Source organism: Fundulus heteroclitus, chromosome 4 (assembly GCF_011125445.2).
Source record: "Fundulus heteroclitus isolate FHET01 chromosome 4, MU-UCD_Fhet_4.1, whole genome shotgun sequence".
NCBI classification, from domain to species: Eukaryota; Metazoa; Chordata; class Actinopteri; order Cyprinodontiformes; family Fundulidae; genus Fundulus; species Fundulus heteroclitus.
The window spans coordinates 2,500,459-2,515,446 of record NC_046364.1 but is presented as its reverse complement, the minus strand read 5'-3'; the positions used below and the strand labels follow the sequence as shown (position 1 = coordinate 2,515,446).

The 14,988-nt window shown below is 41.0% G+C and overlaps 1 protein-coding gene across 12 annotated transcripts in view; it reads right to left on the bottom strand.

The window, feature by feature from the left end:
• The window catches only part of LOC105937707 (serine/threonine-protein kinase BRSK2), a 156,264-nt gene that overhangs the window by 40,119 nt on the left and 101,157 nt on the right, over window positions 1-14,988 (bottom strand). For all 12 annotated transcript variants that reach the window (XM_021324833.2, XM_012879179.3, XM_012879181.3 and 9 more), the window contains exons 4-7: window positions 13,211-13,351; window positions 9,480-9,596; window positions 4,411-4,444; window positions 3,935-4,003 (exon numbers count right to left, since the gene is read on the bottom strand). In XM_021324833.2, coding sequence (XP_021180508.2) covers window positions 3,935-4,003; window positions 4,411-4,444; window positions 9,480-9,596; window positions 13,211-13,351 — 361 coding nt within the window. The remainder of the gene's footprint in view (window positions 1-3,934; window positions 4,004-4,410; window positions 4,445-9,479; window positions 9,597-13,210; window positions 13,352-14,988) is intronic.

Here is a 14,988-nt window from a genome sequence, read left to right as displayed (position 1 = left end):
AAGACCGATGGCGTCTCCTCTCCATCAGAAACGAGGAGGACGGGGCCAGATGGCCGTCGGCACGGCAACTTGTCATCACAACAATGCGAGACGGGACATTTATCTTCACGCGGCGACCGCTTCCTGCTCCGTCTCAATCGAGGCGAGGCCACGCATGCCTTCACGCGACACAAACAAACCGTAATTAACTCGGCCGCTTCCAGACTCACTCATCACCGTCACGTTACAGAGCGGCTCAAACTTCAGCCGAGATAAGGAAGCTGGTTAGGAGATCTCAAAGCAGCACATGTCTGGAGAGCCTCACCACAGTCAGCTCTGCACAGCTTCCATCGACACGTTTCCAGACCCGTTCGGATGGAGAGTGAAGCTCAGAGATAAAACTTCCCGCTGCTCAACCTGAACCAAATCCTCCTGCTTGGTTTCTCCATTATTACTGCAGCAAACATCAGGTTCATCCTGATTCATTTAAACCGCTGCACACGCTGGAGTAGACCTTTTACGCCTTAAATCGTCCTGGTTTTACCTCCAGTTAAAGGACTAAAAGCAGCCCAGAGGAGAGTCTGCTTTGAGGAAGATGCTAACGGGTCTTAAACGCTGAAGAATGTGATGAAATGCGGATTATTTTCCATGATAAATCGTTACGTCTGGAAACTAACTGTATTTATAGAGCAGAATGATCTTTTATTGTCCCACAGTGGAGAAATCCAGGTATACCAGCAACAAACAGCAAATTTACAACCCAACAGAAAAATACTGTACAGCCGTTAAAACTAGAACATTTTATAGAGCTTAGAAATAATCAGAGCATTTACCTGTAAGGCAGAATGTGGATTTTGACCATTACATCCGTTTCTTCTGATCAGTTGGAGCTAAGATCAAATTTGCTTTTACTCTCTTTGAGTTGGAAAACTGACACAGATCTCATCTGCTGAGCTGAGTTTGCTTTTCTACATAGAAAGTACTCCTGGGTCATTGTGAGCTTCTTTGCTTTCTGTGTCTCTGCTCTGTCTTCTCTACCATAGAAAGTACTCCTGGGTCATTGTGAGCTTCTGTGCTTTCTGTGTCTCTGCTCTGTCTTCTCTAACATAGAAAGTACTCCTGGGTCAATGTGAGCTTCTGTGCTTTCTGTGTCTCTGCTCTGTCTTCTCTAACATAGAAAGTACTCCTGGGTCAATGTGAGCTTCTGTGCTTTCTGTGTCTCTGCTCTGTCTTCTCTAAGCCCCAGTGGGTGGAGGCAGATGAGCGTTCACACTGAGCCTGGTTCTGGTTCTGCTGGAGGTTCTCCTCCCTGTTAAAGGGGAGTTTTCCTCTCCACTGTCGCTTCATGCATGCTCAGTATGAGGGATTGCTGCAAAGCCATCAACAATGCAGACGACTGTCCACTGTGGCTCTACGCTCTTTCAGGAGGAGTGAATGCTGCTTGGAGAGACTTGATGCAACCTGCTGGGTTTCCTTAGAGAGGAAACTTTCTCACCAACCTGGAGGATCTGATGGAGTCTGACTTTGGAAAGAAATTAGCGCTATAAAAAAATCGACATTTTCTAGAATCTGTCTGCAGGGCTCGACTGCATTGACTTTTTTTTTTAGTAAAGTGCCCTGAGGCAACACGTATAAATATAAATAAACTGTTAGGAGAATTTTTTTTTAGCTCTTTCCAGAAGCTTCTCCATTATGTTTTCGAGCCGACTTCAGGGTGTTTTTGTTATTGCATAAAACTCTTCATGGACTTACGCCTTCTCATTGAAACGATCTTGTCAACATGTTCTTGTGGCCACTAAACTCAGGGAATCGGCCAAAGGTCCGGGAAAAAGTGCTGGGGAGCGAGTTTTTCACCTCAGGCTACGCTTTGGGACAACCATCATGTGTTGAGTTGTACTAAACGTTTATTTTGTTGTTTCTGATTTTTAACGGCCTGTACAGCACTTTCCTTGAAAGCGTTTCATAAATAAAATTTGTATTTTTTATAAATGTTTTTATTTTGACAGAATACACAATAGGTAAGTATATTTTTGCCAGTATTAATGTACATATTTATTTCATTAGTGAGCTTGTTTATTTAATATTTACATGTTTGTATATTATATAAGCAGGAGTAAACCTCTGAAGACCCGAGAACTTTGGTCCAACACTTGAAAAAAGGCTGAAACAAATGAACTCTTCTTAAAACATAAAAGTTTGATCAATTGTTAAGCTCATTTACAGACCTGTAAGGAGAAAGAAAACATATGTTTAAAGAGAAACAAATAACTGTTAGGTACCAAAAAGTCTGTTTTTAGACTACAGTCCTCCGGCCTTTAGAGGTTAATGAGGTTAACTGTGTACAACCACAAAAATAAATCCTGTAACACTTTGTATTTTACTGTTTTATTATTTAAAGCTTGTAGACTGTTTTGTTAATGTTTGGTGGGAGCCAGGGCCTCATTGGCTCTGATCTGAGCGATCTGAGCGTGTGCAGAGGAAACGAGACACACGGAGCACCAACCAGAGCGACTTTGGCCTCTATGGTTCCTTTTAAACTTTTAATATCTTCCTCTTTAAAGCGCTCCGCTCATCAGAATCACCTCAAAGTCCGACTCATCAATTTGCATTTTCACTATTTAATGGACTGATTTCTGTTTCCCTCCTAAATGAGCTAAAAAAACAAAACAAATAAAAACTGTCAGTTTGCCCTGGATAAATCACAGTTAAATTTTTTCATCTAACCTGCTGTGAAATTAAACGAATACAGTGTTGTTGTTTTTTACAACAAAGGAAATTTACAGCATTAATATTAAATATATTATTATTATTATTATTATTATTATTATTATTATTATTATTATTATTATTATTATTATTATTATTATTATTATTATTATTATTATCTATTTTTAGGTAGGGTTAGGGCATGTAATCCAGCCACTTCAGTTTTTAATCTTTTTATTGTTTGACTTTATCATTTAAGTAAGTTTTGTTTTAAACGTGCGTCTCTTTAAGCAGCAGAAAGGAGCTTATAAATGAGCACATAGGCAAGTTTATTAATATAGTAGTTATTTATACAGCAGATGATAGTAGATGATTCAATTTGATTACATGAACAGAAAAAACATTACAGAGGGAAATATTTATAGGAAAAGAAAACATTACATTAATAAAAGAATAAGCTAAGTAAATCCTAGACTTATTTAGTTTCACTGGAACGAGTTTCATCACTATTATTCAAAGCTTAATTTTTTCTATTGATAATAAGAAATAAACTGGGTTAATCACTTCAATCTGTGGGGTTTGTGATCTAAAGTAAGATTATACAACTTTTCTAAAGCTAGAACTAGAATAACTTATTTTGTTTCATTGTAATTAGAAATAAACTAATTAAATCCTTGACTAGACTTCTTAGTTTCACTGGAACGAGCTTCATCACTAATTGTTTCTATTTAGGTAAATCCTTGGGGGTTTCTAATGTAAAGTAGTTTTGTCCAACGTTTCTAAAACTACCATTAACTAGACTTCTTTTGTTTCATTGTAATAAAAATAAACCTAAGGTCTTTTTGACACTACAGCTGAAACAGAAAGCAGCAGATTAGAGGCAAAGCACAGCGAAGGCGCTCAGTGTTAGTGTAATCGTGTGTTAGTGTAGATCCGTGAACTGTCCCATACATTTTACCAACAGCATAAATTGATTCAAAAAAGTTTATTTTGATAAAATCTTTAGTTTTCATCAAATCTAGAGAGGTTCCTTTGTCTCATTTTGTTTGCCGAAGTTATTCTTTCACCCTTTATCTCCAGTTTGTGTCTGTTGGATTCTCGCTGGAACCAAAAACGAGACTCCTGCTGATGAAATCCTCTTTTATTCTTTAAAATAAAGTAAGAAAAGCTTTTTAAATTCTGTTTTCCAGGTCAGCCAACGCGTGCTTGCTGTCGGTCCGGACGCTGACGCAGCTGCAGAGTTACTCACCACTAACAGTGCAAACAGGATGACTCCACAGCTCCACGCGTCCGCTTTCCTCCCGTCGTACTTCTCTCCCTGAAAGAAGCAAACCAGGATAAAACAACGGTGAGAGGCGGACGCTTCCTGTCATCCATCAAGATTAAATGTTCTGGAACGGTCCAACTAGAACACGTCAGAGTTATAATCTGAGACTAAAATAGTCTTTGCAGTTAAAAGACTAAAAACTGATGTTACACTAAGACAGAGCTCTGCATGGAAACCTGAAAACGGCTCAATGAGGCCTGAAGTTCTGCAGAGGTTATGAAGCTTTCTTCAGACGCATAAAGCTCAGCTCTAAAATGTTTTAGTACTCAGGAACAGATGAAACACAAAGAGGTTACAAAGTGCATTTCAGTTTGGGGGCGACCTGACGAAGAGGAGGGCAGTGAATGCAGCGAGCTGTAATGGAAGAGCAACTCTGAGTGAATGGAGAAAGCACTCACCCTGATCACCTCCGGGCAGGCGTAGTGTGGAGATCTGAAAGCAGAGGCAAGCAGGAGGTCAGTCTGCAGGAGATGCTCCGCACAAAAACAACAAGTGGAGGAAGAAAACTGAGCAACTTAAGCTCTAAAACACAAAAAAAACAAGAGAAATAAAGCTTTTTGGTGGGTCGAGGTTTTGTTTTGTAGCCCAGTAACATCTGAAGTGCCTATCCAACGCCGGCACCGGGTCAGCCTACAGAGGAAGCTACGGGCGAGAAAACGTGGCGTTCAAGTGAAGGACGCGTGTTGACCTTCATCAGTCAGGGAACGGCGAGAAGAAAGCAGCTCCTCAGCCGAACGTCTACAGTCAGAGAGATAACGGGAGTTCCTCTCCTATAACCCAGCGTTTACTACAAGGAAACGTGATTTATCAGCGTTAACATCGGTACCGGCTCCGAAGTAAAACTGGGCCCATATCAACAACCATCTTGACTTTTAACCGTGTCGACACTGCAAAAACGGAACTAAAACTAAGTAATATTTTCTTAAAATGAGTGAATCTGTCCTTGATTTGAGCAGGTAAATAAGATTATCTGCCGATGGATTTTTGCCTTTAAAATAGGAACAACTCATCTCCATCATCTTATTTCAAGTGCAGGATGTCTAATTATCTTATTTTAGGGGTCAAAATACTCATTCCATTGGTAGATAATATTATTTACCTGCTCAGATCAAGGACAAAAACACAAATTTTAATAGTTATTTTTAGATCCGTTTTTCCAGTGCAAGGGGTTGGGAAACATCGGGTATCGGACTTTATCAGCACAAATTTTCTCATCGGTGCATCCCTACATTACGAACTGATTCTAGATAATCTTCTGCATTTTATTTGGTTAAAACACAAACTGATCACCGATTCACTGCAAATAATTCAGCTGCTCTTCATGGCCGCCCACCGCGGCCATCAGCCAATCAGAGCAGATTATTCTGACCCATTCATTAGAGCCGGGGAGGACCGAGGTTCTCATCTGTTGTAAAAGCACCTCTGGGTAATTCATAAATTGGCTGATATTTTTGCACTTTTTGAAAACTTAAATAAAGATGGAGAAAATATGGAGAAAAACAGTTTTCCATGTTTATGCTAAACAAAGATGTGCTCCTAAATTTTATGTTTTCCACAAGATTAATGGCGGCTAAAGTTAGTTTGAAGCCTTGGACTCCAATTTTCTCCTGCAGAAAATGTATTATTTAAATCCAGTTTTATACAAGTCAACTTTATTTACAGCAGCAAAAATTAACATTTAAAACAATTAAAATAATAAAAAGTAGAAATAACACCAAAATAGCACCGATTGATCGATTGGCCACGATTTCCTTAATATTTAGAGATCATGATCGGCGGATTCTTAAGATGTGAAACCGATCTTCTCCACCTCTGCAATAGTCTGAAAATCACACACTATCAAAGATCTAAACTTTGACTTATATTTGAGAAGTTTTTATATTTTCCACAGGTACCTATTAATGTTTTTCAAGATTAGTTTAAAATATTGAAGCAGTTTTGTGATCTTATAACGGTGTCTGTTATAAAAAAACAAATTAACAGTAATGGTCAAAAACATTGTCGGGCTTTTTAAAGATCGGTGATCGGCCAGAAAACAGCCATCGGTGCACCTCCAGTGGCAATATTAAGACACAACAAAGAGAAGAAGAAAGTAAAATTTAATTAACACCTTAAACTGTGTCAAAAGACAAAGATCCAAAAACGTCTAACTTACTTTATAATTTCCTTTATCACCATATCACTACTCTCCATATAGCTACCCTCGTTTTCATTTTACCATGTTAACTTTAATATGTTATTCGTCTCTTCATGTGGCTTTTATTTATTTTATACATTTAAACATAGCTACACAGACTTCATGTCCATCCGCTGCAGGCTTATGTCTGGTGTTGAAGGCTGTTCTTACGATTTTATTGGTAGAAAATAAGTCAGTGAGAAACATTTTGTGGATTGAAAACAGCTTTCAGGGGAAGTTAAAATAAAACCAAAATTACCAAATAACATGTAATAGATCCTGCAGCCTGTATTTGAAGAACTATTTATTCCCCAACAAACAACAATATTCTTATTTTTATTTCAATTTCACAAATTGCTAAGAAAATAAAGGGGACTTCCTAATGCTCTGCAGGCATTAGGAAGAGTTTGACTTCGCCTCCTTCCAGCGACCGTCTGCAGGATGACAGAACCTCGGCCCGGTCCTCATCAGGACGAATGAAGCGCAGAGAACGACGAGTCGTCGAAACGCTCAGAGTAAACACGCGCTTCATCTTCGCTGATGACATTCCTAATTATGCAAATGGATGTGGAGCGGGTCGACTGGAAGCGCTCAAACACGCACGCGTCACAATACACTAACTGCAATCTAATTAGAGCCGAGCAAACTTCCCTCCTTCCTGCCAGAGTCGACTCCACTTGTTTGTTTAGGGAAAATTCATTAACGTCACACGACAAAGCTCATATGAGCTCCACCTTTCTGAGCGCCGAGGACCAGCTTTCCAATGGGGGGGGGGGGGGGGGGGGGGGGGGGGGGACACGCTTGATCTATTCTGTTTTCATCTCCTTTTCAGCAGCAAAAAAATAAGGAATCTTAATAGAACTCAAATAAAACCCAACCTGCCTTTTTTCATGGTTCCAAAGCAGATACATGACCTAAAATTCACATTTTTTAACAGAGAACACCAGGGAACCAAACTCAGGTTACAATCCTCTGGGAACCAACAAAAGCAGAGGACCCATCAGTTTTCTTAGACAACTTAGAGAAATCTGATAGTCTTGTTGTAAAACAGTGCATGTAGTCGTTTATCTGCAACCCGGTAAAAGGAGCGATCCCTCTTACTTTCCCCGCAGATCGATCTGTGCAGGAGCCAAAAGGATGGAACGAGCATTTTTGCTGCAGCTGCAGTCTGAATGAACATCTGCATTTTGACAATAAAATGTTGTTTAGGGGCCAAACACCGCGCTACCAGGACTGAATGCAGAGCTTTTTGTCTGCAAATGAATCATTTTGTAAAGAAAATTGAGACTTCCAGCTGCTTCCCTTCACCGCTGCTTTCTTTTGCATGAAGTTTGGAGAACAGAGAAGCGATGAGCATTAGAGTGTCTTTGTTATGACAACTTGACATTAACAGAGACAAGGTTAAGCTTAGGGCTCGACTTGGGATTAGGTTAATTTAAGGGCTTAGGTTTTGTTAAGTTAAGGGCTTGTCATAACAAAGACATTTTAAACAATGTCAACTTTGCTTTAATAGTTTCATAATTTACTGAATGACAATTAATGACAACAGTCCTAAACATTCATAAAGAGTCATTTATGTTCATAACAGGTGTTATGTCATGTTTATGACAGTGTAATGTCAGTCTTATGTACAACCCTTCAAATAAAGTGTTACCGAATATGTAATCAGAGTAATAAGCAGTGATTGGATGGACTCACTAAAGAGAGCTTTTAAATCCCCGTGTGGAGTGCTAGTCTGATAGGTCTCTCAGGCTACTGCTTCAGCCGCTTTAAATCCTCCTCTGACAATTTATCAGGCAAATCTTACAAAAAACAAAAAACACAGACAGATGTCCAGTCTGAAAAGCTAAAATTACATATTTAGATGTTTATTCCTATGAGGAACAAAGCTGCATGAAATTAAGGTCTAACTGTAATCGTGATGCTCGTTATGGGATGTTTAAATCTTCTCTGCTCAGCCAACTTTAAGTTTAACTTGTTAAAATGGACGCTGGTCACTTTCTGGCCCTCATGAAGAGCCTTTAGAACCCGGTCAGGGGTTCCCGTGTGTTCCTCAGGTCGCAGGAACCCATGCAATCAGATAAGAAACACATGCAAACGGCTGATAAAAGAAGGACCTGCTTTGTTTGGAGCCGCGTGTCCAACGCTGTTGTTTGAATGATAATGAGGATTTTTGCTCGCCGCCTCCACGCCGTAATCTGCGGTGCTCTGTGAGGCGTTTCTGAGTACCGGGGCTTTAGCCGTTCCGCATGCCTGACTCTGCCTGCGGCTAACGCTGCAGAGCTTAACGGGCTGGACCTGCCAACATCCTGCAGGGCTTCCAGAACCCCCCCACCCCCCAACAAACACAGTTTCATTCACTCATCGCAGCCATGCAGGTCAGGTTCATTTTTTTTTTGCTCATTTAAACCAGGGTTATAAATATAACTGCAATTATATTTAAAACAACTTTGTTTTATTTTAAATTTAATTCTTCTTCTCTTAAGGGGTAAACTATTTAAATATGCCTCCACTATACATTTAATTAAAAGTTGTGCCTAAAGCAGAAACACTTTATAGCCATCATCCCGGCTGATATTTCTCCACCAATATTGGCAGTTTAGGAGCTTAAATATAAATCTGTTTGTTTGTTTTTTCTTGGGATCAACTCAGCTTTCCAGCAAAGTCCAGAAGGATCCAGTAAAGCGAGGTCGTGGTTTTAGAAAGGTCACTCCAGAGGTTTAATGTTCAGAACAAAAAAATTCTGTTTTTTTCTGACCCTTCCTGTAAAGAGCATCAGTGGGTGTGTCTGTTTCTGATTTATCCATTCCTGCACCGATGTGGACGTGTGATTAGCATAATTTTCTGTTAAAACACCCAATGGTGTCCAAGTTTCAATCATCTGAACCGAACTGTCTCCCTCAGGTGGAAGGAAACCTGGTAGGAAGTTCAGCAAGGAGCGTATCGACGGGAAACTGGATCCTTCAGAGACGTTCTGGAGAACTTTGATAGACGGACGGAGAGCGGGAACGATGCTCAGGTGGGTCAAGGTCAGGCTTTCACACCTAAGAAAACAGCACGGCGCTGGCAGCGTCATGCTGTGGGAAGGCTTCACTGCCAGCAATGCTGGTGAAATACACATGAGGATAAATTCAACCTCATGCAGCTAATCCTCGTCTTTAAAAACAAAGAATAAGCATAAAATAAAACAAATACATGAGAGTTTGGTTTAAAAACAACAACGGACAAAATCATTTGACAGTAAAAGACAGAAATGAATCAGAAAAAAGCGGGAGGGGGGATGGTACTCACCCACAGCTGGTCTCCAGCAGGCTGTCCCCGACCTGCAGAGACGCCATGCCAAAATCCGCTATTCTGATGTTGTTCTTCTCGTCTAGCAACAAGTTCTCCGGCTTCAAATCTCTGTGGCTGCAGGACGACAGGAACACGAGACAGGGTGGCTTTCATTACTGCAGGAAGCTATAACAGCGGGGGTGGGTGGTGGGGGGGTATGGTGTATTATTGTGGTGGTGGGATGGCGTGTCCTGGCCGCACCGCCGTGTGCAGGACAACATATCGATTATGTGGGCAAGGCTTGGTGATTTGAGCAGAACTGGGTCGGGGTTGTCTCGGCCTTGAGATCGAGCCGCGACTCCGTCATGACCACATTTTGTCTTTGGCAAAACGACCGACAGAAAAAAGAGAAAAGGTGGAGAGACCCAAACCGGACAGAGGAGAGGAGGCGTGTCCGCTCGGCTGTGGGAGGAGAACAGAGGAGTGTTGAAAGGTAAATTGGTCCTTGGGTGACGTCGCGAAGATGCATACTCTGAAATGCCTTTTTTATTTTTTCTTTGATTATTTACCCCGCATGACACCATTAAAGGTATACTATGCAACCGGGGTTGATTTTCCAGCGAGGCTCCCCCCAGAGGGCGAAAGTAAAAGTGCACTGTCATAAAGATGCTCAGCTGTTCTGGTTTCTCCGTCAAACCAGGCGCGGTTGTTTTGAGCTTAGCAGACAGGCGAACGCAACAAAAAGTGGAAAAAACGGCAGTACAAACAATGACTAACACTGAAGGTATGAACATCAAGCTTCCCGCAGCGCTATCTTGCCAAGCCGCGGCTGCGGCCGGCGCCGCCTCGCCAAGCCGCGGCTGCGGCCGGCGCCGCCGCCGCCGCCGCCTCGCCAGTTTTATTATTATTATTATTATTATTATTTGTATTTTTTTTTTATTTTTTATTTTTTATGTTGGCGAGACGCTACCGCCACCGCCTCGCCAAGCCGCAGCCGCCGCCGCCTCGCCGCCGCCGCAGTAGCGTCTCGCCAACATAAAAAAAATAAAAATAAATAAAATAATAATAATAATAATAATAATAAAACTCGATATGCTTGCATGTTTATTTGACGTTAACACGCGGTTCTTTGTTGTTGCTTTCGCGCGTGCATATAGTGAATAGCAGGGCAAAAACACATGGAGTTCTCGCCGTAAAGCGAGACCGACTGTGACTGCGGGCCGACTGCTCCTGCAATTGCAAGTGCGGTATTTCCCCCACAGACCCCCAGGGCGGCTGAGAAAACCTTTGTTCGACCTGAAATGACTCATTTAATCATCCAAAACGGTATGGAACACATTAATTAACTGAAAAATGTTGCATAGTATGCCTTTAAAACAGAAAATACGTTCTCCCCTAACTTGTCTTGCAGGAGTTCATTCACAAACAAATGTTTCTGCAAATGTTTCCAATTCTTCAAAAATGTTTATTATTGAGAATATTTCTACAAATGATATAAATAATTCCTCTCTACTATATTCTCTATACATTTCTCCAATTTTCATTCATGATTATTTGTATTTTTCCCATTATTTCTTAATCCTCGATAAAAGAGCTGCATCTTCAGCTCATCTGAAACTAATTAATTTCCCTCTGTGGTGATGATAAACTTTACCTTATCTACATAATAATAATAATTGTATGATTGTAAAAGACGTTTATGTCCTCATTTCTTCCTCTGTTCAGGTGGTGGATCAGCCAATCAGCTCTCTGTTTCCTCCATCTTCCTGCTTCAGACACTCTGAGGCTCTAAAAGTCCTCTCTACTCCTAACATTTGTCGCTTTAGGAGCTCTGTGAAGGCCTAAGATGCTTTGTGAATAACTTTTATCTTAGTGAGGAAAAATTATAAGAAATCTCTTAAAATTTCACTAAGAGCTGCTTTTATTCTGAGCATTCTGTGTTAATCTGGGTCCTGATGTTCAGCATGTCTGCAGGATGCAGAGACTGGTGGTGAAACCCAGTTCAGTGACTGCTGAGAGCATCATTATGATGCTTTCAAACTGCTACACCATTTTATAATTTGCCAAAAATGTTAATAAATCATGTAGACTGATGAACTGTAAACTGGACTCTGCATCACACATGCACAGAACTGAACTTTAAGGCCATTTTGCATCATCATGTTGCACTGCCAACGTTGCTGAACTTTTATTATCAGTTTAAATTTAAAAGTACACAACCGAACATTTACTGCATTTTTGCACCATTATTGTTTTGCACTGCCAACATTTAACTTTTCAAATTAATGCATTTTTGCACCATTATCTTTGCACTATAAAAAAGGTTGAATATTCTTCTGCACACTTTTTTAAAAACAGTTTTTTTCTCCTGCACTGTTACATTCTTATCACTGCTGCACTCTATATTGTAATTTTATATATATATTGTAATTTTCTATATTGTAATTTTTTATTGCACGGTCGTAAAATGTATGCAACAAAATTTCGTTTAGTATGCACTCTACATACATGTAGATCCTGAAGCGTAGCAGGTTCCTTATCCACTGTGAAGCTCTTGAAAAGTGCACTGCAAAAACTGATCTGAAAATAAGTAAAATGTTCTTGAAGTTAGTGTATTTATCCTTGATTTGGACAGGTAAACAGGATTATCTGCCATTGGAATGAGTATTTTGACCCCTAAAATAAGATAATTAGATATCCTGCACTTGAAATAAGATTATGGAGATGAATTGTTCTCATTTTAAGTGCAAAAATCTCATTCCATTGGCAAATAGTCTTATTTACCTGCTCAAATCAAGGACAAATACACTAACTTTAAGAACATTTTACGTATTTTTAGTTCCGTTTTTGCAGTGTGCAAACATCTCATCTCTGGTCTTGCAGCTTCAGACGAAGTAAAGATCAGATCAGACTGAAAGCTGCAGGGAACCAGTCTCTGCTTGCAGTAAATCAGCCCAAAGAGCCGCGTTCCTAAAGCAGCAACTCTTTCTTTGCAAAGAAACGTCTCAATAAACTTCTGCTTTTGATCACAAACAACTCACCATTTACTCAGAAACTGTGTGGGCATTAAAACCTGCAGCTGAGGAGCTCCTCTGTGGTTCATCCATAGAAAACACACAGTGGCGAATAAATGGAGTCCTTCAAAGCCAAACACTTGACGTCTAATGCCGGGAGTCGGGCACGGAGCAACTTTGATGTGCAATTGCAGTCAGATAGAGAGAGCTGCAGCCACGAGTGGAGGAACTAAAGGTTTCAGCCAGATGAGAGGAGATCAAGAGGAGCCGCTGCCTGTAAAGTCGCCCCCGGCATCAGCTGACGAGGAGAGCAAACCAGCAAAACGGAGCAAACACTTCACGGCTCGCCGGGATCATCTCAACAGCCGAGTGTTCTCCGACTGTTTGTGCATTTCCATCAGATTCTCTGTTAATGTATGCACCATCCACTGAACCCAGAGATCTGCGTCAGCCAGCCACGCAGCAGGGAACAGAGAGAGCCGTTTGTAGACCCTCCCGGGAGTCTGACTCAAACAGATGGTCTGCAGCGGCCGGTCAGCGGTGATAAATCAGACCTAGCAGCGTCTTTTCATGCACCTCTGGAGCCGAGCAGGAAGCGTACGGCTCTGGACAATCCAGCAGACTCTGCCGGCTTGTTTCATGTCGTCTATCAGACGTCGGTGCTGAATTTAGCAGGTAAAACAGAAACATGATAAAAAAAACTGGAGTAAAACGTCAGAGTCTGTGACTACCAACCATATGGAGTGGCTGTGGCAGAAGTCCAGCGCTGAGATGATCTGTCTGAAGAACTTTCTGGCTTCTTTGGGGGTGAGCCGGCCTTTCTTCACCAGGTAGTCGAACAGCTCGCCTCCGGACACGTGTTCTAGCACCAGGTACCTGCGCAGAACCAGGTCAGGGACATAGAACCTCCTCATTAGAACAGGAATCAGGGGTATTCAGGTAAATCTAGCATTTCATTCATCATGAGACTAAAACAATGATCCAACAGTGTTTAAATCTACCCTAAAGGCTGCAACAACCAGAGCATCCAGACCACTGGCCCAGGCTGAGGTCTGGACTTTGACTGGGCCGTTGTAGCACCTTGATCATTTCTTTGGACACATGGACTCACATTTGACTCTAAGATGCTTTGGGAAACGCAGGAGTCCATGACTAAAAGTTCTTATTTCCCCTGCATTGTTTACATTGTTTACATTTCAATTGTTTACATAAATCACTGCTGCACCATATCCTGTAATTTACTGCAATTTACTGTAATGTTTCAAGCTGTATGCAAACGAAATTTCGTTCTGTACGCACTCTGTGCATACAAAATGACAAATAAAGTTGTCTAAGTCTAAGTTTCTAAGTCTTATGGCTGTAAAATCATAATTCCTCCGCCGCGGCGCTCCACAGCTGGTGTTGGAGTTGATCTGCTGCCCCAAATGGAGCATTACCGCCCTGCATCTCTACCTCGGCCCAGGACCATGGTTCTACAGCAAATAAAGTCAATCTGTAAGGCAGATTGACTTTATTTGGACTTTAGAGAGAAGAGCCAGACTGGTTCAGAGTCATGAACCTTAATCTTTGTCCTGCGGAGGCCTGTAGGGTCTCAGACGGACTCTTGGTACAGTTTTGTTTTTTTGGCTGAATCTGCTGGGACGCCCACACCTGAGAAGGTTGGCAGACCCCTTAAAATATTTTCACGTTTTATAATATTTTTCTGTAGAATGAAGGACTTCATATAAACCGCCGTATAACCCTTTCCAGGCTGAAGAGCAGCAGCATTTGCTTAATGAAGGTCATTGCTGACGTCTTTCCACCCTGACACTGAGGTTTCCCTCACCTGTCGGAGAGAGTCACTCTGCACCTAAACTGCTGAATTATTCACCTTTCTGGAAACAAATACGAGCAGCAGAGACTTTCTAGATAATTTTCTAAATCCAGGACAAAACAACGTGGTCTTATTCACTCTTTTATTATTCTTTCACTTCTTGGTGTGTTTTTCTTTTTCTTATTTGCATCAACTGCTCTTTTCGCCATTACTAGTCGTCTTTGGTTGTTGTGAGACGTTAATGGTGCAAAACTCTGAGGCAACTTTGTTTATTAAGTGTTGCATAAACTGACATTAACAGACGTGCATAATTCATCTAAGCTGGATTTCTCTTGTACATTTAATGTTTTTGGTTTTATATGTTAATAAAATATTCAGTTTAGGACAGAATCTGCTAAAAAGCATGAAAATGTGAGCTTTATTATTATCTGAACTCTAAGGAATTTTATTTTAACACTTTTCTTGCAACAAAGAGAAAAGGCTCAGCTCAGATTTAACAGAAATCTTTTGTTTTACCTTCCATCCATCTGAAGGAGTCATTAATCAAATAATTCATTCAAAAACTCCAGAGAATTTGGCTCTACCGAGGAATTGATGCAGAAAGTAAATCCCTGAGAAAATCCCCGACTCGTGCAGCTGTGGGTGTTTGTGGTCTGAAACGTTTCATCCATCTCCGGCGCTGATTTATCTCAGGAACATC